Source organism: Salvelinus sp. IW2-2015, linkage group LG7 (assembly GCF_002910315.2).
Source record: "Salvelinus sp. IW2-2015 linkage group LG7, ASM291031v2, whole genome shotgun sequence".
In the NCBI taxonomy this organism is placed as follows: domain Eukaryota; kingdom Metazoa; phylum Chordata; class Actinopteri; order Salmoniformes; family Salmonidae; genus Salvelinus; species Salvelinus sp. IW2-2015.
The window spans coordinates 21,368,576-21,395,621 of NC_036847.1; the positions used below are offsets into that span (position 1 = coordinate 21,368,576).

General features: G+C 42.5%; 1 protein-coding gene across 7 annotated transcripts in view; it reads right to left on the reverse strand.

Annotated features, from left to right (window-relative positions):
* LOC111966582 (ankyrin repeat and SAM domain-containing protein 1A) overlaps positions 1-27,046 on the reverse strand; it is a 118,541-nt gene that overhangs the window by 82,183 nt on the left and 9,312 nt on the right. For 5 of the 7 annotated variants that reach the window (XM_070444536.1, XM_023991348.2, XM_023991345.2 and 2 more), the window contains exons 2-4: positions 5,119-5,199; positions 4,789-4,945; positions 3,660-3,725 (exon numbers count right to left, since the gene is read on the reverse strand). In XM_070444536.1, the coding sequence (XP_070300637.1) occupies positions 3,660-3,725; positions 4,789-4,945; positions 5,119-5,199 (304 nt within the window). The remainder of the gene's footprint in view (positions 1-3,659; positions 3,726-4,788; positions 4,946-5,118; positions 5,200-27,046) is intronic. The other 2 variants (XM_070444539.1, XM_070444537.1) reach the window with 1 other exon arrangement.

The following is a 27,046-nucleotide window of genomic DNA, read 5'->3' on the forward strand; positions in this document are numbered from 1 at the left end:
GAATGTTATCAAATCAATTGGAGGCACTATCAGAATGTTATCAAAATGGGGCACTATCGGAATATCATCAAGTGGCAGGCCCATTGGAGATGGTAACACTGGGAAAGCGTTGCAGCAACGCTTAATAAACATTACAGCTAGGCAGCACTAAGGCCAGGAGGACAGCGAGAGAGGGGCTGTTTGAGCTGTGTCCAGGCTGAGCTAAAGGTGCTTCCCTGAGGGGGAGAGCCTGCACTTAAAGCCCCCTCCTCCTCCATAAACCCATGCCCACAACCACCCCTCCCATTTCTAGCTAGCTAACTCCATGACACACACCCCTATCTTCTCTCCTGCTGCGTGTTCCACTGGGTCAGTCATTGCTGCTGCAAGACCAATCAGCCGTGACACCGTTACCATGACAACATCCCACCTCTCCCTTGCTCTCTTCCACAGTGGTGCAGACTCAAAAGCAGAAAAACAGAGAGAGGGAGAAACACACACACACTGAGCAGAGAGCACACTCTGCCTGACATTGATACAAAGAGGCTGGTACACAGAAAAGCACCCTCTCCTTGGAAGACATTTCTCTGGTTGTTACAACAACACTGAGATGTTAGGAACCCAAAGGCTATTTTGGGGGACCCAAAGAGAGATCCACAGTCACATGATGCCATCACCATCACTGCCAGAGCATCCATCCAGCCTGCATCCATCCATGTTTCTGATTTGTTTGTTAGGTCTGCTGTGGCCAGGTATTGGACCCCATACTGCTGTATTCCAGAAGCAACAGAGAAGCTAACCCCCACAGATGACAACTGGTCAGTCTGTCAACTAAACCACATCCTAAACGTTTGCATTAAGAGGAGCAATAAATATACAGCACTAGAGGACATGTAAGATGATTCAGTGTTTGGTAACCACATGCTGCATGTCGCTTTAAAGCAACCAAAGCTAAGAGGCTTAAGTTAGCACTGAGGAAATGTGACACCATTTTAAAAATAGTTTGATTTCCAGATGCTTTCCTCAAAACACAAGCTTTGAACTCTCAACACTCCAGTGATGGTGTTAGCCTCAATTTGATGTGAAGGTAACGTTGCCTCTGTCAGTAAGCTAGATGAAGTGTTAACGGTGAAGTTCAATAATTGAAAATCTCCGGGGGAAAGACTCTGACTTGAGCTTGACTGTCTAAGCGTGAATGATGCTTCTACACATACAGTAGGACGTAATGACCCTAGACAAACATGAGCACATACACGTCTAGAACAAGGTAAAATGTAGAGAGAAACACCAAGGAAAAAACACAGGTCAGAAATGACTGACACGTAACACCTATGTCACTGAAATCACATCCATTCTATGTYTGTTCTGTCCCCAAGGGACTAATTGTCCTCCACGATAAAATCGGGGAGGGGACTGTGGATTGGTCTCCGTCCATCTGTTCATACGTTAGTCACACGCGATCTCTCAGACAGCAATGGCCCCATTTTTACGAAACTTGGGTGAATAATGTGTCTTGCCATAGAGCAGTGTTTCTGCCATAGAGTAGTGTACTGTTGGGGGTACTGGGGGACCAGGGTTGGGAAACACTGCCATAGAGCAGTGTACTGTTGGGGGTACTGGGGGCCAGGTTGGGAAACATGCCATAGAGTTAGTGTACTGTTTGGGGTACTGGGGGACCAGGGTTGGGAACCCTGCATAGAGAGTGGACTGTTGGGGTACTGGGGACAGGGTTGGGAGACACTGCCATAGAGTAGTGTACTGTTGGGGGTACTTGGGGGACGCAGGGTGGGAACACTGCTATACGAGCAGTTGTACTGTTTGGGGGTACTGGGGGACCAGGGGTTGGGAAAAACTGCCTAGAGCAGTGTAACTGTTGGGGGTAACTGGGGGGACCAGGGTTGGGAAACCACTGCCATAGAGCAGTGTAACTGTTGGGGGTACTGGGGGACCAGGGTTGGGAACACTGCCATAGAGCAGTGTACTGTTGGGGGTACTGGGGGACCAGGGTTGGGAACACTGCCATAGAGCAGTGTACTGTTGGGGGTACTGGGGACCAGGGGTTGGGAAACACTGCCATAGAGCAGTGTACTGTGGGGGTACTGGGGCCAGGGTTGGGAAACACTGCCATAGAGTAGTGTTACTGGTTGGGGGTACTGGGGGGACCAGGGTTGGGAAACACTGCCAAGAGCAGTGTATGTTGGGTGGCCCCAGGGCTGGAACCTGCCATAGGCAGTGGTACTGGTTGGGGGTCACTGCTCGACGGGGGACCACGGTTTGGGAAACACTGCCATAGAGCAGTGGTACTGTTGGGAGGTACTGCGGGAGACAGGGTTGTGGAAAACCAGACTGCCATAGATAGCAGTTACTTTGCGGGTACTGGGGACCAGGTTGGGGAAACCCTGCCATAGGTAGTGTACTGTTGGGGTATGGGGGGCCAGGGTTGGGAAAACACTGCCATCAGCGCAGTGTTACTGTTGGGGGTACTGGGGACGCAGGGTTGGGAACACTGCCATAGAGATCCAGCATTTTACAAAATGACACTGATTGGCCCAAGGCGGGAGCTATAGTAATTAAGTGAAATGTGTCACACCAGAGAGGAAGAGGTGAAGCGAGAGGGATAACTGGGCCCAAAATCTGTCTTCTCCAACAGGTGGCGGTTTTAAAAAAAGTATTTTTTGCCCACCAAGCCATTTTTGTATGGAGGTCAATGAGTGTCAAATTTGGTTAACAAAAAATGTAATGGCTTGTTTGCTACGTGTGGCTAATTTAATCGAATAGAAGTTTCACAGAGCTTAGGTTGTTACAAGTGTACGGATATAAGTAGGACACGTGACATCCCGACAACTTTGAGAAAAAATACTTTATATCAGAGTTATGCCTGTTGTTCACAAGCATATCTGCCCTCTCATTGGCTAGAATGGTCCCACCTGATCTTGCCTCCTCCAGACTGCCTTCTAGTCTGAGTAACAGTATCTTTAGGTAACATTCCACTCCTTGCCACACCTTGTCATTGCCAAAGACTTGACATGGAGTACACGGAGTGGATTAGTTAAAGAGACTGGTACCCAGGCTAAATGCCATTTTTTAAGAATATKTTTTTAATTGTTACAGCAGCCACTTCAATCTGGTCAATATAATGGATAATCTGTGGTCACACACAATCTCAATTGGCCCAACAGGGGGCTGCATCATTCGTGGGGAAGACATGTTTACTGTTGCCTTATTCATATTTACAACTAATGAGAGAGGACGGTCCCAAAGAGACATACATCAGAGTCCTTCAACATCACGTGACTGTATAAACAGGAAAACTGACTATGGAACACAACAGCAGTAGTACTAATAACATTGCAAATCCACCTTTCCAATTCTTCTCAGTTACCAGGTGAAAGTATCTAGAACGAACCCCAAGAAATGTACCCAGAAAAGGTCAAAGCAAGTCCCCTTATCTCTACAACAGACTGCCAGTGCAAGCTAAGCAAGCATCAAACCCAAGCATCAAAACTATGCATCAAACCCAAGCACCAAAACCATGCATCAAACTCAAGCATCAAAACCATGCATGGTGAAGAAAGTGTGTGCAACTAGTTGTGTGAGATACAATGGAAGCAGGGAGGAGAAGAGGGCAGCAGCCTTCTGAGCAGCTGTCTGTCTGTCTGGCTGGCTGGGTGGGTACACACCTTGGCATTAATATGCAGGTCAAAGGGCCCACAGCGTTTCAACTCTTTGTGCTCTACAGAGGAGCTCTAGGAGGGAAGAAAAATGAAGCAATGGTTTTTCACTCACACACAGGCAATGCATGACAGTCAGTTGCAAGGCTGAGTCAAAATAAATTAACAGAAATATGAACAAAGTTGAGTTAATGAACAAACAGATGTCATGAACAGGCATAGAGATGGCTGAGAGAAATGACACAAAATGACCTGGCAATTGGATCAGAGGATTATTCCAATAACATGACTCCAGTGACAGTCTAATAAACTCAAATGTCTCTGGAGTACTACTGGTAAGTACTACAGTGATGTCGTACTTTATCAATAGGATCTTGGCTCTATGGCTATGATTGAATTTGTTCAATTGCCTCATAATGGGTCATTTCTGCCAAAATGGTAAAGATACTAAACACGAGATCACAGACAGGACAGGGTAAATACTGAAGGTGCTGCTGGTGGTTGCGCAGTGGACAGTCTCTACACACCATGCCTGGACTTAACACATTACATATCAAACAGAACAATCCATTAGTTCAAACATGACACATTCACTTGGCTGGTGTCAAGTCACTTCAAGACAAATATTAGTGCAGTCAAACTCATGATGCAATGCAGTTAATGTGTARGTCTTGCACTGAAAGAACAAGCCCTGTCCTACTTTCATTTGTATTCAAAAATATATATATATATTCTCAAAACCGGCAAATGGTATTTGGAAACCACAGACAGAGCGAGACGAGGAACACGASCCACAGTGTACCCAGTTAAAAATACATTCTATGGAAATGAGCATAGTGAGGTCAACATTGTAAATGAATGATGAGTTGTATAGGATAGATGTCAATCTTTAATACTGCATGTGACAGGAACTGGGTGTAACACTAAAAAGTTCACRGACTCTAGTTAACAGGGGAAATAGTGAAGGGTTATGGGGTGTTAACTGCACCTGACCTGTTCCTTCCTTCACACTGTTACACAGATCAAATCAAAAACCACTGCTGCTGTGAGCAGAGGAAGACAGATTCCTGGAGGTGTAAGGGGAACAGATGGAGTGAGAAGAAACAGGGAGCCACAKTTAGCAGGGGGGAAGTCAGACCTGCTCGTTGAGTTTGGGGTGTGAGGGGCCTTGGTGAATGAGCAGCCTGACGATCCGCTGGTCCCCCTTCCATGCGGCCAGGTGCAGGGGGTAGCAGCCCTTATTGTCAGCGATGTTGGTCAAGGCCTCGTTACGTAACAGTGACTCCACAACTTCACTGTGGAATGGACAGGCAGACACTGTCAGAAGYGTTGAACATTATGTAGGCTGTTGACAGTGTACTATATCAATATTAACCACACAAATAAGGTATTTCCCACTAGCTGACCTCAGGCACACATTTGTCAGTTAACTCCCATGACAACAGAGCAGAGCTCGCTCTAGATCTACCTGTGTCCGTTTAGGGCTGCATGGTGTAGAGGAGTGTATCCAGTGCTGTCCACACAGTTCACATTAGGACCCCTCCAGATACTGTGGGGGGAGAGAGAGAGGGAATATTAGATCATATAACAGTATAATGTAGCTGAGGGAAGAGCCTAAAGCTAGCGTGAGCAGAGAGACAAGTTCAGTAGGCAAACGTTGTGACATGTTGCCGATCAAAACGTCAGGTCCTAGCCCCTCAGTGTCATTGGCAGTCATGCTGCACTATAAGTTGTGTACCATGGTTTACAGCCTAGCCCAGCCCAGGTTCACAGCCCAGCCCAGGCCAGCTCACACCCAGGTGAGAGGCGTTCCCTGAGGAATTGAATCACAGCACTGAGTGAGAGGGAAAGGAATGAGGAAGCATGGGCCAAGCCAGCAGCACCAGGCAACAGAGGACGGATGGGGTTGGTATGTACACACACCCGCACTAAGACACAGCAGGACGGCAGTAAAGTTGGTGTCACCAGTGGTACACTTAGTGATTTGGAGGCCCCAGGCAGAAGCCAGTCTTTGCCCCCCCATGTATACTTAACAAAATCATAGCAACTGAACGTAGAGCTGTTTGGAGCTCTTTTAGGTGAACTAAGCAGAATGAAAAGGCTAACTGAAGAGACTTGAAATGCCCTTCACAAGTAAAAAAAGGCTTTTTACATCACCACATAGAACAGGGGTGGGCAATAATTATGGCCGCACAGATTTGTTTTCTGACCGATTTGTTTGTCAACAGCAATTTGCGAGCCAGATTTTTTAAATAACAAAAACAGGCCTATAGGCTATAGGTCCAGTATAATCTCTACATACAGTAGGCCTACCTTCTAACTGGTTTTAGTTAGTTGGGATGCACTGATGTGGAAATTCTGGGCCAATGACTACAGTTGAAGTCGGAAGTTTACATACACCTTAGACAAATACATTTAAACTCAGTTTTTCACAATTCCTGACATTTAATCCTAGTAAAAATTCCCTGTCTTAGGTCAGTTAGGATCACCACTTTATTTTAAGAATGTGAAATGTCAGAATAAGAGTATTATTTCTTTCATCACATTCCCAGTTGGTCAGAAGTTTACATACACTCAATTAGTATTTGGTAGGATTGCCTTTAAATTGTTTTAACTTMGGTCAAATGTTTCGGGTAGCCTTCCACAAGCTTCCCACAATAAGTTGGGTGAATTTTGGCCCATTCCTCCTGACAGAGCTGGTGCATATGAGTCAGGTTTGTTGGCCTCCTTCCTCACACACACTTTTTCAGTTCTGCCCACAAACTTTCTATAGGATTGAGGTATGGGCTTTGTGATGGCCACTCCAATACCTTGACTGTGTTGTCCTTAAGCCATTTTGCCACAAATRTGGAAGTATGATTGGGGTTATTGTCCATTTGGAAGACCCATTTGCYACCAAGCTTTAACTTCCTGACTGATGTCTTGAGATGTTGCTTCAATATATCCACATAATTGTTCTTCCTCATGATGCCATCTATTTTTGTGAAGTGCATCAGTCCCTCCTGCAGCAAAGCACCCCCCACAACATGATGCTGCCACCACCGTGCTTCACGGTTGGGATGGTGTTCTTCGGCTTGCAAGCCTCCCCCTTTTTCCTCCAAACATAACGATGGTCATTATGACCAAACAATTATATTTTTGTTTCATCAGACCAGAGGACATTTCTCCAAATAGTACGATCTTTGTCCCCATGTGCAGTTGGAAACCGTAGTTTGGCTTTATTATGGCGGTTTTGGAGCAGTGGCTTCTTCCTTGCTGAGCAGCCTTTCAGGTTATGTCGATATAGGACTTGTTTTACTGTGGATACAGATACTTTTGTACCTTTTTCCTTCAGCATCTTCACAAGGTCCTTTGCTGTTGTTCTGGGATTGATTTGCACTTTTCGCACCAAAGTACGTTCATCTCTAGGAGACAGAACGCGTCTCCTTCCTGAGATGTATGATGGCTGTGCGGTCCCATGGTGTTTATAATTGCGTACTATCATTTGTACAGATGAACATGGTACCTTCAGGTGTTTGGAAATTGCTCCCAAGGATGATCCAGACTTGTGTAGGTCTACAATTTTTTTCTGAGGTCTTGGCTGATTTCTTTTGATTTTCCCATGATGTCAGGCAGAGGCACTGCGTTTGAAGGTAGGCCTTGAAATACATCCACAGGTACACCTCCAATTGACTCAAATGATGTCAATTAGCCTATCAGAAGCTTCTAAAGCTGTTTAAAGAAACAGTCAACTTAGTGTATGTAAACTTCTGACCCATTGTTATACAGTGAATTATAAGTGAAATAATCTGTCTGTAATCAATTGTTGGAAAAATTACTTGTGTCATGCACAAAGTAGATGTCCTAACCGACTTGCCAAAACTATAGTTTGTTAACAAGAAAATTGTGGAGTGGTTGAAAAAAGAGTTTTAATGACTCGAACCTAAGTCCAACCTAACCAACCTTGGCTTTCCTGGATATAGCCACTATATTGGGATCACTGCATCGAATGGGTATGGATACAGCTTTAGAACAAAGTTCTACAGTATTAGTAAAAAAATGTGATCGATACATGTGGATGATCTTGTTCCTGTAGGGTTTGTAAACACCCTGGTAGGTTGATTAATAACCTGAACCAGATTACAGGCACTGGTTACAGTAACAAGCTTCCTGTTAAGTGGACAGCTTGATGAAAACCAGTCAATATTCAGGTCCCCAAGAAACTAGACCTCTCTGTTTACATCACATACACTATCAAGCATTTCACACATATCATTTAGATACTGACTGTTCGTACTTGGTGGCCTATATCAACACCCCAAAAGAAAAGGCTGTAGATGTGCCAAGTGAACCTGCAAACACAACACTTCAATAACACTTGACATAAGATCTTCTCTAAGCATTACAGGGATATGGCTCTAAATATATACAGCAACACCTCCCCCATAAGCATGTCTGTCTCTTCTATATGTAACTGATGTGAAATGGCTAGCTAGTTAGCGGGGTGCGTGCTAATAGTGTTTCAATCAGTGACATCACTCGCTCTGAGACCTTGAAGTAGTTGTTTCCCTTGCTCTGCAAGGGCCGCGGCTTTTGTGGAGCGATGCTTCATGGGAGGCAGTTGTTGATGTGTGCAGAGAGTCCCTGGTTCGAGCCCAGGTAGGGGCGAGGAGAGGGACGCAAGCTAAACTGTTACATATAGGATGTTGTTTTCCTTARATTGCTACTGCTGTATCATCAAATTAATTATCTAAGTGAGTTTCAGAAATGGCTAATATATGAATGTTATCTGATGTGAGCAAGTTATTGCTTATTTCTAAGGCTAGATATATTAATATGGGCTATTTTCAGCCCTTTCCTGGGTAGCTTATCAGAGATAGACATAATACTGAAAAGTGTGTGCACGCGCGRGCTGCGGGATTGAAGCTACGAACACTGTAGAAAATAGTAAAAATAAAGAAAACCCTGGAATAAGTAGGTGTGTCCAAATATTTGACTGGTACTGTATGTTTTATTTAAATAAAACCACACATGGGCCAAAATCGGCCCGTGAGCCTCGAGTTGGGAAACCCTGCCCTATAGGGTTATGCGTGTGAATGCTTGGGAACAGATTTCCAAATTAAAATCACTTGGAACTGATTTCCTGGTGTTTTTAACAGTCTTTTATGTCCAACAATGAAAATGCAAAAAAAAWTAATGTTTTATTTATTTTTGCTCAGAAAACTTGCAGGGCCAAATAAAACCACCAGCGGCCAAATTCAGTCCCTGGGCCGCGAGTTGGGGAACTCTGCCTTATAGGGTCCAAAGAGTCTGGACAACACTGCTCTTTATCATAATATAAACCTCTCTGTTCAGGGATGTCCATAGTTACGAAAAGTAACAGTATCCAAAATGTGTGAAAAAGCACCTCATTTCGGTATGCGCATAATTATAGTGCTCGGGGGTCGCATTGAACCAGCATCTGGGTAGAGGAGGAGACAATGAATATGACGAGTCTCCTCTCTAACCCAGTTAACTACCATTCATTTTCCCATTACACACCTTTTCAAGCGTAATAATGTCAAAATATGTTWAATTATTCACCAAATATGGAGTTTTGCTGGGCAACTATCGTTTACTGCCATGCCTGTATGCTCTTCCAAAAAAAAGCCTTTTTTTTTTATTTAATTTTTTTTACAATTGAAAAATGGTATTGTCTGGAAATAATCTATGTATTGTTTTTGAGAAAGTGCACATGCGCCAAATCCACCCCTGTGCATTCATTTAATTATCAACCCCTCACTTCATTCTATCCTCCACTGCTTGAATTGAAGGGTCTGGACTGGAGGATATATATAGGCCTAGATCTCTCATACACTTAAGGCTGAACTCAGCTGTCAGCTGTGATGGTTTGTTTCTTTTAATCAGCAGATAGAAAGAGAGAAATGGAGAGAGGGAGTAATTAAACAGGCAAAGGAAGCCTGGGCGCTGGGAGGATAGCATGCCATGCCAGCAGCAYGACTACAGTAACAATGGGATCTGAKTGCACACTGAGCGCTTCCTAAATAAATAATTTGAAAAGAAAATCCAGCCTAGCACTGGAAAAACAAAGGTCTGAGAGAGAGGAGAGATGGGATGGATCTCGTGAAGATAAATGAAAAGGAGATGAGAGCACTGAAATGGAACCAAGAGAGGGATTCTACCAACAGTGGGGAGTATGATGCTGCTGCTGCACCATGCAACCATGTAATCTATCTATGATAAAACCCCTGGAATGTGCCAGATTAAAAGATGAACATTGTTGTTCACGTGATGTAACATTAATCCATATCATCAACGCTGAAAACAAAAAAGAAACTGAAGACAGGCACGCAATACACACACTTACATACTTAACAATGCTGACATGTTCAATCTCAGAAAGGTCTAATGGCTGGGGTGATGATAGTGACAACATGATGACATCACCATGGTCATTGGAGAGGGGGGCACAAGGCAGTAAGAGGACACAGGCAACAGAATGCTCCCTTCATCCCTGCACAGCTCCACAGGAGCATCGCTCTGATGAGAACCCTCTTGTTTTGTAATGGCCGCTTTTGCCCCCTAAAATAAATCTCCCATAATAGCTCTGAGAGCAGCCTGCAATTACCCAGTCGGAGCAGTCCCGTTAAATAAGTGTCTGCATTCTAGCATTCAGAACAATACAGGCCAAGGCTCTTCAGGCCAAAGAAGAGATGCTGGAAAATTCATCCTTCCCTATATAGTGTCACATACACTGAGTGTACAAAACATTAGGAACACCTTCCTAATATTGAGTTGCACCATATTTTTCTCTCATAACAGCCTCAATTCGTTGAGGCATGGACTCTACAAGGTGTCAAAAGTGTTTCACAGGGATGCTGGCCCATGTTGACTCCAATGCTTCCCACAGTTGTGTCAAGTCGGTTGGATGTCTTTTGGGTGGTGGACCCTCTCTTTCTAAAATTATCCGCCGCCATTGTTGCAACCCCTATTACTAGTCTGTTCAACCTGTCTTAAGTATCGTCCGAGATTCCTAAAGATTGGAAAGCTGCCGCGGTCATCCCCCTCTTCAAAGGGGGTGACACTCTAGACCCAAACTGTTACAGACCTATATCCATCCTGCCTTGCCTTTCCAAAGTCTTCGAAAGCCAAGTTAACAAACAGATCACTGACCTGAATCCCACCGTACCTTCTCCACTGTGCAATTCGGTTTCAGAGCTGGTCACGGGTGCACCTCAGCCACGCTCAAGGTACTAAAACAATAACATAACCACCATCAACAAAAAGCAGTACTGTGCAGGCATCTTCATCGACCAAGGCTTTCGACTCTGTCAATCACCGCATTCTTATCGTCAGACACAACAGCCTTGGTTTCTCAAATGACTGCCTCGCCTGGTTCACCAACTACTTCTCAGAGTTCAGTGTGTCAAATCAGAAGGCATGCTGTCCGGACCTCTGGCAGTCTCTATGGGGGTACCACAGGGTTCAATTCTCGGGCCGACTCTTTTCTCTGTATATATATCAATGATGTCGCTCTTGCTGCTGGTGATTCTCTGATCCACCTCTACGCAGACGACACCATTCTGTATACATCTGGCCCTTCTTTGGACACTGTTAACAAACCTCCAAACGAGCTTCAATGCTATACAACACTCCTTCTGTGGCCTCCAACTGCTCTTAAACGCTAGTAAAACTAAATGCGTCCTCTTTAACCGATCGCTGCCCGCACCCTCCCGCCCAACTAGCATCACTACTCTGGACGATTCTGACTTAGAATATGTAGACTACTACAAATACATAGGTGTCTGGCTAGACTGTAAACTCTCCTTCCAGACTCATATTAAGCATATCCCAATCCAAAATTAAATCTAGAAATGTCTTCCTATTTCGCAACAAAGCCAAACATACCCTCGTAAAACAAACTATCCTACCGATCCTCGACTTCGGCGATGTCATTTACAAAATAGCCTCCAACACTCTACTCAGCAAATTGGATGCGGTCTATCACAGTGCCACCCGTTTTGTCACCAAAGCCCCATATACTACCCACCACTGCGACCTGTATGCTTTCGTCGGCTGGCCCTAGCTACATATTCGTCGCCAGACCCACTGGCTCCAGGTCATCGATAAGTCTTCGCTAGGTAAAGCGCTGCCTTATCTCAGCTCATTGGTCACCATAACACCCACCCGTAGCACGCGCTCCAGCAGGTATATCTCACTGGTCATCCCCAAAGCCAACACCTGCTTTGGCCGCCTTTCCTTCCAGTTCTCTGCTGCCAATGACGGGAACGAATTGCAAAAAAATMTATAATAATAACATATTTTTTTTAATCGCTGAAGTTGGAGACATATCGCCCTCACTAACTTTATCGCCCTCACTAGCTGCTCAGCTATCTGAGCAGATCACCGATCACTGCAGCTGTACACAGCACATCTATAAAATAGCCCATCCAAATACCTACCTCACCCCCATATTGTTTTTAATTCATTTTTTTGCTATTTTGCACACCAGTATTTCTACTTGCACAACATCATCTGCACATCTATCACTCCAGTGTTAATTTGCTAAATTGTAATTACTTTGCTACTACGGCCTATTTATTGCCTTACCTCCTTACTCCATTTGCACACTGTACATAGATTCTTCTATTGTTATTGACTGTACTTTTGTTTATTCCATGTGTAACTCTGTGTTGTTGATTTTTGTCGCACTGCTTTGCTTTATCTTGGCCAGGTCGCAGTTGTAAATGAGAACTTGTTCTCAACTGGCCTACCTGGTTAAATAAAGGTCAAATTAAAAAAWATATATATAAATCATGATACACACGGGAAACTGTTGAGCGTGAAAAACCCAGCAGCGTTGCAGTTCTTGACACACTCAAACCGGAGCGCCTGGCACCTACTGCCATACCTCTTTCAAAGGCACTTGAATCTTTTGTCTTGCCCAATCACCAGCTGAATGGCACAGAGAATCCATGTCTCAATTGACTCAAGGACTAYAAATCCTTTAACCAGTCTCCTCCGCTTCATCTACACTGATTGAAGTGGATTTAACAAATTACATCAATAAGGGATAAAAGCTTTCAAATGGATTCACCTTGTCAGTCTATCTCATGGAAATGTTTTGTGCACTCAGTGTGTATTAGTCCAGTCATTCCCATACAGTCAACCCCAATTACAGGCCTGTATGGACCCATAGGCCTGCCTGCTAAAGGCATCTCACAGTCAGCCATAGTTGAGAAGGATACCAGCGGCTCTGTCAGTGGTACAGGCTGAAGCTACACTAGCAGAGTGAGTGAGGAGGAGGATATGATGGTGAAGGATAGTATTTTGCTAGGGGAAGGAAATCACTCTAGGAGGTCCAATGCAAATCCCTCCAATACCTCTGCTAAGTAGCGAAGAGTACTGCCCTGGACTGACTGGATGTGCACATTTCCAGTTTCATGCCCACTGAACACATCATACACAAAAACCGTCCGCTCGCTAGTTGCTGTCCCAGATTAGAAATAGATTTTATATAACAATTTACTTCAAATAATGCATAACCAAATCAAAAAACTGCTCTGGTCGTGCTGCCTGCTTGATTACATACGCAAGTCTGACTGCAAGCATGCAAGGCTGTTTGTCTCTATTGCATACTATAGGCTAGGTGCTGCGCTGCTGGGAGGAAAGACCAGGTGAGGCTGAGATCTGCTGTCAAATAATGACTGGAAGCAGTGTGAAATTTAGCCTAAAACGTGGCGACAAGAGGCCTTTCTCCTGCCACCTCTAAAGCTTTGTTCACATTGGCAGTTTGAAATGACTGAAATAAAAAAAAATTGCATATCCGATTTGAAATCGGTTATTTTTCCCGCAGTCTGAACAGCCAAAAGGAATCGGATATTTCAAGCCACATACAGTCAAATACAAATCTGATTCCTGGCCATAGACTGTTTTTTGACATATCTTCTTGCTTGCTAGCTACTCTGTTGACAGTTTGACAAGAACATGACGTGGAAGCTAACTAGCTTGTTTTTAATTGTTTACAAATAAAAGGCTTTAAAAGTGTTCTTACACTATGATTTTGAACATTCAAAGCAACTGGGACACGTCCACGGCAGGCACTGTTGTCACCTCAGCTTGCTACATCACTTCTGAGTGATAGGAAACATYAGCACCACCACCAATCAGTCTACACCACTGTGCACACACCCACCGTCACTATGACAGCTAGAGTAGCTGTGTCAGCAAATGACTGCTGTCTGAACACACACAAATCTGATTTAGTCACTTGTAACGTGCTGTTTGGACAGTCAGTATTTTGAGACGTATTTTGAGAAACAACACTAAATTGAGCATCAAGGCCTGCAGTGTGAACAAGGCTTTAGTGTAAGGCTCACCACCTCCCCTGAGCATCTTAGTAGGGCAGTACTCAAGGGCATGAGGTAGTGCCACTTGACAATTCACTTCATCCTCTTATAGCTAGAGCGATTCAGGACCAACAACCGGACTGAGGGAATTCCACTTTGAAAGGAAAGAGCTAATCCTTAATTTCCCTGAGGGAATATCAACTTGATGAGGCTGAAGTCTGAAAGAGATTCTACAGGCTGTAATTCCACGTTGCACAAAGCCTTGCCACTAAGAGGACAAATGATAATAATACAATTCCTCTCCCTCTTTCTTGCATTCTTTATGTATAAGGAGAGGACTGCTGAAGCTACTCACGGATGCACAAGACATCTTCACGGACCCCATTTATTGCCTTTTGCCTCTTTAAAGGAAATCCTTTTTTTTGCCTTATTTGCTATCCTCTTCTTGCCATTTGTCTATGTCTCTTTAGGATCCACTACAGCAGCATCTACAGTACTGTGAGCCAAACAACTCTCTGGTTTTCAAGGTAGTAGCTAATGTCAAAACAAACTCAATTTCAACAGTACTACAATATGACAACTAAAACAACAGCTGGTGAGGTGGATGGAGCAGTGGAGAAGGAAAGCAGGAGTCCTACTGGGGCTAAAAGGAKTTAGGTGCTGTGCTGCTGGGAGGAAAGACCAGGTGAGGCTGAGATCTGCTGTCAAATAAACACATTTGTCCTCAGTCCAATTAAGCAGTGCGACCACACAGATAGGGATTAGGGGTGCGGCAGGCCCTAGGGCGCCTGGCGCATGGCGGGGGCCAGGGCACTGCCAGGGCAATAGGGCTTAATTAAGCGGAGGGAGGACTGCCGGCCAAGCATTGAGACCAGATGCACCATTTGCCAAACAGTAGCTCAGCATGCCTTTCAGTGAGTTTCCAACCTGTACTGTACAGCCTCCAGTCCCCATTAGAGAGACTGACACTTCTCTACCTGCCACTGTCCTAGCTCCTACAGTGGATTATACTGAATCACATTGACTTAATGAGCTCGGGGGTGTAGAATACAGAAGCATGAGGTCTTCACGGATCTATCCGAATCCGAATACCCGAGAAATACAAACTTTCGGATTCGACCTGGTCGTATCCGGGTCGGATCCAAAATGTTGTAGTTAACCCTCTGATCCCAGGTCGAATCCAGCTCGGTGGCCACGGACCTCGGATCTGTGTGAAAATACTGTATGTGAAAAGCCAACAGAATCCAAAATAATATTTGAAGACTTTAGTTCCTAAACAACATGAATGCAAATTTCACACATTTATATTTTATTCTATTAAAATGATTGGTTTCATCAAACCAAATGTGTGACAATATCATTGTGACAAAACGGCATATTCTCTTTATGGACACGAGCCACTGCGCAGTGCACACTCTGTGAAACAGGGTATAGCTTGTTGCGGGACAGGAAGAAGATGCAGCGGAAGAGAGTGATATCCTAAGCTGTATAAGGTGAGTTTCTGAAAAATGTAATTGTTCTTTGCTGATGTGAAGAATAAACTGAATGAAAGAGTATGGGAGGAAAAATCATCAGGCAAAACGTCTGTATGGGCCTCACATGCACATTGTGGATACAGAAGGGAAAAAGGTTGGTGCTGCTCTTGGCCCATATTTTGAAGACCTGAGCTATTTAATGTATTTGTTTCATTTATAAAATGTGCTAGTTTACATATTACTTATTTGTTGAGGCTTGGCTTATTTAGTAGGCCCATATGCTATTTTGTTAACTAATGTTGAATGACTTTAGTCAAGTTTGATATTTGTCAGCATAAAGATTACTCACTCATACGCTGGTTTTGTGGCTTTTACATTATTTTTTACATTGAACCTTTATTTAATTAGGCAAGTCAGTTAAGAACAAATTCGTACTTAAAATGACGGCCTACCCTGGCCAAAGCCGGACGACGCTGGGCCAATTGTGCGCCGCCCTATGGGACTCCCAATCACGCCAGATGTGACACAGCCTGGCTTCATTCAAAATAATGAAGTTCTAGTATAATGCAGCATTACCGACACATTCTTTATGGTCGTCTTTGATAAAGAACATTTTGGACCAAGTTAATCTCCTCGTGTGTGTTAGACTGATAGCCTAGGCTTATCGACAGAAAATATTGTAGCCTAATGTTGAAAGGCTGCCGATTTATTGATTGTGTAAGGCATGGATAGGTATAAGAAATATCAGGACAACGTCTCCTGATGAATCTTTAATTAACTATCCGGGCGATAATCCTAGGCTACATCTCTTGTATTCACATCAGACTGTGGTGCGCAYATTACTTTTCTATTAAACCCAAACTAATCTCAGGCTGTATTGGCTAAGTATTTTCAGGAAAGGCTTTATACCTACTATTAATTTAGAACTAACCATTTTAGGCTATTATAATGAGTTAGAATTGAGTTACAGAAATAGCCTAACAATATGTATTTATATACAGTACCAGTCAAAAATTGACAGACACACCTACTCATTCAAGGGTTTTTCTTTCTTTTTACTATTTTCTACATTGTAGGATAATAGTGAAGACATCAAAACTATTAAATAACACATATGGAATCATGTAGTAACCAAAAAAGTGTTATTAAAAGTAACCACCCACTGATTTGATGACAGCTTTGCACACTCTTGGCATTCTCAAAAACCAGCATCATGAGGTCGTCACCTGGAATGCATTTCAATTAACAGGTGTGCCTTGTTAAAAGTTAATTTGTGGAATTTCTTTCCTTCTTAATGCATTTGAGCCAATCGGTTGTGTTGTGACAAGTTAGGGCTWTCTTCTGTATACCACCCCTATTTGGTAAAAGACCAAGTCCATATTAGGGCAAGAACAGCTCAAAAAGCAAAGAGAAACGACAGTCCATCATTACTTTAAGACATGGTCAGTCAACCTGTAAAAAGTCAAGAAATTTTAAAGTTTCTTCAAGTGCAGTTGCAAAAACCATCAAGCGCTATGATGTAACTGGCTCTCATGAGGACCGTCACAGGAAAGGAAGACCCAGAGTTACCTCTGCTGCAGAGGATAAATTCATTAGAGTTACCAACCTCAGAAATCTGTAATTAACTGGACCTCAGATTGCAGCCCAAATAAATACTTCTGAGTTCAAGTAACAGACACATCTCAACATCAACTGTTCAGAGGAGACTGCGTGAATCAGGCCTTCATGGTCTAATTGCTGCAAAGAAACCACTACTAAAAGAAAACCAATAAGGAGAAGAGACCTGCTAGGGGCACGAAACACGAGTAATGGACATTTGACTGGTGGAAATCTGTCCTTTTGTCTGATGAGTCCACATTTGAGAATTTTGGTTCCAACCGCTGTGTCTTTGTGAGATGCAGAGTAGGTGAACGGATTATCTCTGTATGTGTGGTTCCCACCGTGAAGCATGGAGGAGGTGTGATGGTGCTTTGCTGGTGACACTGTCTGTGATTTATTTTGAATTCAAGGCACACTTAATCAGCATGGCTACCACAGCATTCTGCAGCGATACGCCATCCCATCTGGTTTGGGCTTAGTGGGACTATAATTTGTTTTTCAACAGGACAATGGCCCAAAACACACCTCCAGGCTGTGTAAGGGCTATTTGACTGAGAAGGAGAGTGATGGAGTGCTGCATCAGATGACCTAGCCTCCACAATCCCCCGACCTCAACCCAATTTAGATTGGGAGGAGTTGGACCGCAGAGTGAAGGAAAAGCAGCCAACAAGTGCTCAGCATATGTGGGAACTCCAAGAGTGTTGGAAAAGCATTCCAGGTGACTACCTCATGAAGCTGGTTGAGAGAATGCCAAGAGCGTGCCAAGCTGTCATCAAGGCAAAGGGTGGCTCCTTTGAAGAATCAAAAATATATTTGGATTTATTTTAGGTTACTACATGATTCCATGTGTTATTTCATAGTTTTGATGTCTTCACTATTATTCTACAATGTAGAAAATAGTAAAAATAAAAATAAATAAAAAACCTTGAATGAGTCATCGCTGGCCAAAGCTGATTCAGCATCCTAAAAATCACCACAATTTTTTTTGGGGCGGATCCAATTCGGTTTGAATCTCAATTTTGGTATCCGAGAAGACCAGTAGCTTGAGGCAAGACTGACAAGTGTGCCTGTCAGGTCTGGGACTGGAATAATGATGCAACACTGAAAATGAAAGGGAATATTTCGAACATTTCTAATGACATGGTCTTATATTCAAGTCTAAGGTCTTAGCAAGTAATTTTGCTCAGACCATGAAAGATTTGTTTAATATTGTGGTTTCTATCTCTGCCCATTTAAAGTTGCATTTCTCCTGGAAAGAACAAAACACATTGCTTTACCATAATATTGCATACAGCAAAAAAAACATCATAAGTAAAAGCTTACAAAGCTCTGACTTGACAAGTAGTCCTATCACTCACAAGGAGATTTTTAGAGGATAAGAAAATGTATTATGACAAAGGGAACATCCTTGCCATTAGATCAATACAATTTCAGCAGTATAGGCTCATTAGCCATCATATACTGAACAAAAATATGAACGCTACATGRAAAGTGTTGGTATCATGTTTCATGAGCTGAAATAAAAGATCCCAAGAATGTCCATATGCATTAAAACATCCCTGTTAGTGAACATTTCTCCTTTGCCAAAATAATCCATAAACCTGACAGGTGTGGCATATCAAGAAATTGATTAAACAGCATGATCATTACACAAGTGCACCTTGTCCTGGGGACAATTAAAGGCCACTCTAAAATGTGTAGTTTTGTCACACAATACAATGCCCCAGGTTGAGGGAGCATGCAATTGGCATGCTGACTGCAGGAACGTCCACCAGAGCTGTTGCCAGAGAATTGAATGTTAATTTCTGTACCATAAGCCGCCTCCAACGTCATTTTAGAGAATTTGTCAGTACTTCCAACTGGCCTCACAACCGCAGACCACGTGTAACCACACCAGCCAAGGACCTCCACATCCGGCTTCTTCACCTGCGGGATCGTCTGAGACCAGCCATCTGGACAGCTGATGAAACTGAGGAGTATTTCTGTCTGTAATAAAGCCATTTTGTGGGGAAAACTCATTCTGATTGGCTGGGCCTGGCTCCCCATGGCCACGCCCCTGCTCATTCATGTTAAATCCATAGATTAGGGACTAATGCATTTATTTCAATTGACTGATTTCCTTATATGAACTGTAACTCAGTAAAATCTTTGAAATTGTTGCATGTTGTGTTTATATTTTTGTTCAGTAAAGTTAGTGGACAGTTTTAGCTAGTTGTTAACTCAGAATACTTTGCAACAGTTCAGCCTGTGTGTCTGGGCAGCACGATTGAGTCTTTATTGCACGTGAACAGCTCTCAGTGAGCGTCTATTTCACACATCATCTGTGATGCAGCAGAAGGCAAGGATAAACCGCTTACACCACACGCCGCTCTGATAGCAGAGCATGTTAATGGGCCAAAGGAAAACCAGAAGAACCACATCCTTTTACAAAGAAATGCTGGTACCAAAAAGGAAGGGAAGAAAGAAACATAATTTGAAAAGAGGTGAGGTGTAAAATCAGAAATGTAATTTCAATCTTTCTTTCAGCATGTCCCTCAGACAGGCTGGCGTTTCCCACATTGATTTCCCAACAGATGCCACAGCAGTAACTACACATCCCTGACAATCTTACAATCCAAGCTACAGTGCCTTCAGAAAGTATTCATACCCCTTGACTTATTCCGAATGTGTGTTACAGGCTTAATTCAAAATGTATTAAATATTATTTTTTCCCCTTACCCATCTACACAAAATACCCCATAATGACAAAGTGAAAACATGTTTTTAGAAATTTTTGAAAATCTATTGAAAATTAAATACCTAATTTACACAAGTCTTTACACCCCTGTGTCAATACATGTTAGAATCACTTTTGGCAGCAATTACAGGTGAAGTCTTTCTGGGTAATACTCTAAGAGCTTTGCACACCTGGATGGTAAAATATTTGCCCATTATTCTTTATAAAAATTCTTCAAGCTCTGTCAAGTTTGTTATTGATCATTGCTAGACAGRCATTTTAAAGTCTTACCAAAGATTTTCAAGCAGATTTAAGAAAAAACTAACTAGGCCACTCAGGAACATTCAATGTCGTCTTGATYAGTAACTCCAGTGTATATTTGGCCTTGTGTTTTAGGTTATTGACCTCGTGAAAGGTGCATGTGTCTCCAAGTGTCTGGTGGAAAGCAGACTGAACCAGGTTTTCCTCTAGGACTTTGCTTGTGCTTAGCTCGATTCAGTTTATTTTTATCCTAAATAACTACCTAGTCCATGCCGATGAAAAGCATACCCATGGCACGATGCAGCCACTACCATGCTTGAAAATATGAGGGGTGGTACTCAGTGATGTGTTGGGTTGTGTTGGATTTGCCCCAAACATAGCATTTTGTATTCAGGACATAAAGTTAACTTCTTTGCCACATTTTTTGCAGTATTACTTTAGTGCCTTGTTGCAAACAGGATGCATGTTTTAGAATACTTTTATTGTGTACAGGATTCCTTCTTTTCACATTGTCTATTAGGTTAGTATTGTGGAGTAACTACAGAACCAGTCAAAAGTTGACACCTACTCAGTTGACATCAAGGCAAAGGTTGACAGTGTTTTTCTTTATTATCCATGCAACACATTATGTGACTTGTTAATCGCACTTTTACTCCTGAACTTATTTAGGCTTGCTATAACAAAGGGGTTGAATACTTATTGACTCAAGACAATTAAGCTTTTAATTTTTATTAACTTGTAAACATTTCTAAAAACATTATTCCACTTTGACATTATGGGGTATTGTGTGTAGGCCAGTGACACAAAATCTGAATTTAATCAATTTTTTATTCAGGCTGTAACAACAAAATTTTGAAAAAGTCAAGGAGTGTGAATACTTTGAAGGCACTGTATAACCTCTATCAACATTTTGTTTGAAATAGTGAGCTGCTGTTTAGTTTCAGCTACAATCCAACCGAACGGACTAGGCGGCAGTAATTCCCAGTGATGCCGTTGACCCACTTCTCCCATCTGAAAATAGCTCAAGAACTTGTGTATTTTCTAGTTCGGCAAGGTCTAAGTTATTTTGCCAACTAATGCTTTGGCTGAGTATAGAGAAAATGTAATATCTTTATAAAAAGCTGCAATGTGAGAGCAACACCTCCGGTCCTGAATGATGAATCAGCGATGGAATGGAAACCCTATGCATCAGCCGACAGTAACCTCACAGGACCCAAGCTTTCACCTCGTATCTCTGCGTTTCCTCCCTACTCTGCTGGATGTTGGCCACAGACACCATATCAGACGTATGTTGTACGTAAAGAGAGGTGTGGGGGGGAAAATACTTTACCTCAACAGATCAGGCTAGTGAAAGGAAGTGTCTAATAAAAAATAAATGTCAGCCATTAGTCATCATACCGACATCCAGAATACACTGAAGAAACCTCAACATGATGGTGGGAAGTGCAAATAGATTCTGGAGAATACAGATTAGGCTGGTTTGTTCAAGACAACCATTTTAGCGCTGACATGTATTAATAAAAAAAAAAAGACTTCCTCAGACTAAATAAATAAGACTGGGCTAGCAAAGGCAGGAAAGTGAAAGCAAAGCAGAAGTTAAAACGAGCTAGGGATAATTGGGGGCTTATTATTGAGGAAATACATTTTTCTCTTCTGACTCCAAGTAAAACATGTTTGAAGTCTGGGAGTAGGGGATGGTGCTTTCAGAAGTCTTGCCGCGGTCCCAGCAGGTGGGCAGGAGACTGCTAAGAGCAGCAGGGAGGGAGAGGGAGACGGAGAGACACCAGCCAGGGCAGGCCAGGGAGACCATACCCACTGGGCACAGACGTCAATTCAATGTTGGTTGAACGTCATTTATTTGACATTTATTTGAAATGACGTGGAAACAACCAGTGTGTACCCAATATCTGGGGCAGGAGCTTTTTTCATTATTTTTTATTTAACTAGGCAAGTCAGTTAAGAACAAATTCTTATTTACAATGACGGCCTACCGGGGAACAGTGGGTTAACTGCCTTGTTCAGGTGCAGAATGACATATTTTTATCTTGTCAGCTCTGGGATTCGATCCAGCACACTTTCGGTTACTGGTCCAATGCTCTAACCACTAGGCTACCTGTCGCCTGGGCTGGGACACATGCCTGGATGAAACTGTTACTGTACGTCTCTGGACCTAGTTACAAACACACTTTTTCAAATAATTATGCACATGTCACGCCACACACAGGGTCTAAAATGCATCAACTCTGTATTTCACATTAGGGACACACACATTTGTCCTCCAGTGCTGTTGAGGCTATTCACTGTAAGGGGTGAAAGAAGGGTCGTACAAACAAACACATCGGAAAGGGTTCATTAGAGGTGTCTTGTGAAATACCAGGCCCATCGTGGAGAGGCGGAGGCCTTTTCTGTTTGCTTTAACACCGTAAATGCAGTGGGAGCCTATAAATAACACTGGTTTCTGTCGGGATCCAAGTTCTTATTTGGAACTAACGCGCTGTAGTTTTCCTGTCAAGATTAGTTTCCATTTCTGCCTTCTCATTTTGGGCTGAGAAAATAACAATGGAATTTAAACATTTTGTGATAAGGCATTTTTTCTGGAAACTACCCCAAAATCCCCCACCCAAATTGCAAAATCAAATTTGATAACCCAATTATGGGCAAGTTATATTCTGTTTAGGCTCCGAGTCCACAATGATGATCATTTAAGGCAATGACTTAAGTTAGCCTTTTTCTTACATACAGTCTATTGCTTTTTGAAAGATGAACAGCAATCACAATCACAGTTCTGCAGTGAAACAACCTATTTAGAAATGTGTAGCGGCAGCAATTGTCATGGTCACAGCAAAGAGAATCTGCCACTGTACATGACATGGCCAAGAGAGGCCTCTTCACAGAAGTATCTCTGTCTTCCCCCCACCCCTACCCTCCACACATCTGTGGAATTCATCATGCATAAAGGAGGGCTGTCAGCAGCATCTATTAGCCTAGTGCTTTCTCTGACAAGACAAACATGTTGGTCGTAAACCGTACATGGCCTGGCATTCACACTGTCAGTGTCACCCCTAACTCAAATACTCCAAGAATGCCAACACAGGTGTTGGATTTCCCAGCTACCACTTCGCTCTCCTGGATGGAACGACAACATCGGAAGACCGTTCAGAGGTCATCCTTCCATCCCCTGAACGTGACACTTGCTGCATGCTGTTTGCCAAACTCATAACTTGGCTGATAGCTACTGGAGACAGACAGACAGCAGCTATTCCTCAAATACCTGGTTGCCAGGCACTCTATTTAACTACCATTTCATGAGCATTCTCTTCCTGCTTTACCACATGCCTGGGTGGGTAGTGTCATGTTGTTAACATTAAACCACAGACACACAGATGCTGGGAATTCAGAGTGACAGAGCGCWCTATGGTATGTGGAGACACCATGCTCACCTGAGTGGCTGACATGACTGAGTGATTACTCATCACGACATCCTTTTCTCTGATTCACTACCTCTCTCCCAAAGACAGATATGAACACAATTGCACAAAGTGGACAAGCCAGTCATGCTGAATGAAAGATAAGAGGCAAGCATATCAGTTTACATGTGTGTATCATTGATCCCACCGCAACCACATTTGTTGTTATTGAACAACAAATGTAGCCTAAGCTAACATGTGCTAACAAGGCATTGGCTATTTTGTCTCGAGGTGTTAGCTAGCAAGTTACAGAGTAGCTTCCCAAACACTGCTAACAGGGCAAAATCCTGACGAGAGATAACAGCTCAAGGGTAGTCCAAACTAGAGGTCGACCGATTAATCGGAATGGCCGATTAAATCGGGGCCGATTTCAAGTTTTCATAACAATCGGAAATCGGTATTTTTGGGCGCCGATTTGCCGATTTAAAAAAAAWAATAATGTACACCTTTATTTAATCTTTATTTAACTAGGCAAGTCAGTTAAGAACACATTCTTATTTTCAATGACGGCCTAGGAACGGGGCAGAACGACAGATTTTTAACCTTGTCGGCTCGGGGGATCCAATCTTGCATTGATTACATTGCACTCCACGAGGAGCCTGCCTGTTAGCGAATGCAGTAAGCTAAGGTAAGTTGCTAGCTAGCATTAAACTTATCTTATAAAAAACAATCAATCAATGACTGTCATTGCTCCAATGTGTACTTAACCATAAACATCAATGCCTTTCTTAAAATCAATACACAAGTATATATTTTTAAACCTGCATATTTATCTAAAAGAAATCCAGGTTAGCAGGCAATATTAACCAGGTGAAATTGTGTAATTTCTCTTGCGTTCATTGCACGCAGAGTCAGGGTATATGCAACAGTTTGGGCCGCCTGGCTCTTTGTGAACTAATTTGCCAGAACTTACAGCTTAAGGCTTATTGTGATCACCACTCTGATTTGAGCAGAAGAGACCTCCACAGCTGAGTAACCTGACCCTGGCTGGCACACACACACACACACACACACACACACACCTCTCTCCTTCCAGTCCCTTCCTCTGTGGTTACGGGTTAGGGTTCATCTGATGTCTGCAAGCTCTGTTTAGCCTACATTTTTTCTTTCAAATTCAGTTTTTATGCAGATTTAAGCAAATTCTGAGTCACTCAGGGCAAGGACTTAACTCAAACTTCATAAAACGTTACTAATGGTGACTAAAAGAGGCTAAATGCATTGCTTACTTATTTTAGTTGGCCTACTTGAACAACTTAATCAAACCCTCATCTAGCCCTAAAATTGCCCGATTCTATTTCGCTGATAAGGGGGTCAATGTTTGCTTTTCGTCCACCCAATTTTGATCTGAAATCACCATCAGCAATTAATTTGTCATTTTTGCAGATTCAAAGTGTTTGAGCTAGTAATGTATCAATATTTACCTTTAAATTATTTGCTATGACATAGCCAATGAATATACTGCACAACTTTGGATTTCACCTGTCTCAAAATCAAATGGTTTAGACCCTTTCGAAGTTCTCTTTTCCTCCCACTTTGCCAGTGCAGTCATGGTTGCCACAATCATTGGTGTAGAGAGAGTGCTGCAGCAGGCAGTCATGACAAGTAAAGTGAGAACAAACAAATTAACTAGCACTAGCTAGCTACATACTTCTACGTCATAATTCTAGTTTGCCTCGTTCATTGTATCCTGACCACTCCCAGTCTTACCAATCATTAGCCTACAAGAGCCAATACAGAATGGGACAGAAACAATCAACAGTTTCAGAGAGAGGGAGAGCGGATCAAACAATGTGCTTTCTCTCTGGGTATGTAGCCAGGGCTCGAAATTAAGGGTGTCCTGTTGCTCCGGGATGATTAAAAAAAATTGACACGATTCAAACAGACTCTGGGACAGTTCTGGGACGATAGATACAAAATTCATACAACTATTGAACATAACAAAATATAAATAAATAAGCAATGAGGCTAATGCAACAGATCAGAACGTTTAGCTTAATGTTTATAAAGTATTATTTCTTCACATTATAAGCGCAGCAATGCGAACATGGCAGTCGTCTACACGCGAACGTTCCAAATGCAATTAGCGGGAACACACCATTCTAAAAAGCGCACGGCCCATGTGAGCAGTTTCATGTGACATAGATGTAAATATCCATTAGAAATGTAGAAAGAGGGGAGCTCTAAAGATGCAACAACTAGCATTGGTAGTTAATATCACTAGGACTGTGTCTTTGCCTGCTGAATAATGAAAGAAAGTTGATTTGAAAACCAATAGAACAATAGAAAATGCTGGCTTCAATTACCTAAGTGTTTATAAAAGAATTCCCTTAACATATGGTCTGATTTTAGCTAGGCTACTTTGAAACAAGGTCAAATATGCCTCATAAAATGACATAAAACCTCCAGGTTTTAAACAATTAAGTATATGGTTAAATAGTTTACAAAATGCTGACTGCCTCCACTCAGATTACAAGGTGTGTGTGCGGTGCACAGACGCGGGCCTTTCTCTCCACTCGCGACCACTTGATCTGAACAAACCGTGCCTCGAATATGTCAACAGAATCAAGCTAATGGAGGTTAATGTTAATTATAATTGTCAAACATGACTGTCGTTTAGCCTATATTTGTGTTATTAAAAGTCTCATTAAAAAGTTTGGCTACATTTTCTGGTGCCTCCCTCAAGCCAGCATCGGTGTGGACATGAGGCTGTAGCAGATATGCATATAAACTAGGCTACAGTTTTACATGTAGGCTAATTATTTATATAGGCCTACATTTCTGAAAATAATATTCCAAAGTTTTAGAGACAGGTTTTAAAATATTTTTTTACGTGAATTTCTGGCTCAGTTGGCAGCCCTGTTTATCAATTTCAGTAGTAGGCTACTCTTATTAGCCTTTCAAATMACTGTGAATGACAATGAGGTCCAATGAGTAGATCCATGTTTGCATATCAAAACACTTAACATACATTACTATTTTTGAGACCGTTTAAATTGCACTTCGTGACGATTCTGGGACGGTAATGAAACGTTAGTCTTGAGCCCTATATGTAGCAAGCTAACATTGGCCAGAAGTTGAAGTCAGAGAAGAGATAGAATGTTGCGTAGTGACGCAGAGGTGAGGACAGAGAGGAACCGATTAACTCCATCACTGACCATCAAATTATAATAGGAATGATTGATTAATTAATAGTGGATAAAACTATGTACTGGACATCCTCTCTCTCTTTTCTTTCCATCTTGCTCCAGAGGGATGGATGACTGGGAAATCAGGCTGCAGCCACAGACAAAGACATTTCTTTATGAAATAAAAGAAGCCAAAAACCAAATGCTTGGGGCTTTTAGATTGTTATACTCCAGTTGAAAATACAATTATTTTAGAGAAATGTTACTTAAAATGAACACCATTTCACAATGTTTAACATTGTGTTAACACCATTTCACAATATTGTTTTCTGGAGAAAAATAAATAAATCTAAGTCTTAACCATTCACTATCAATCACTTCTATTGTTAAGATTAAATAATTGTGTGATGAACCAATAAAGGGAG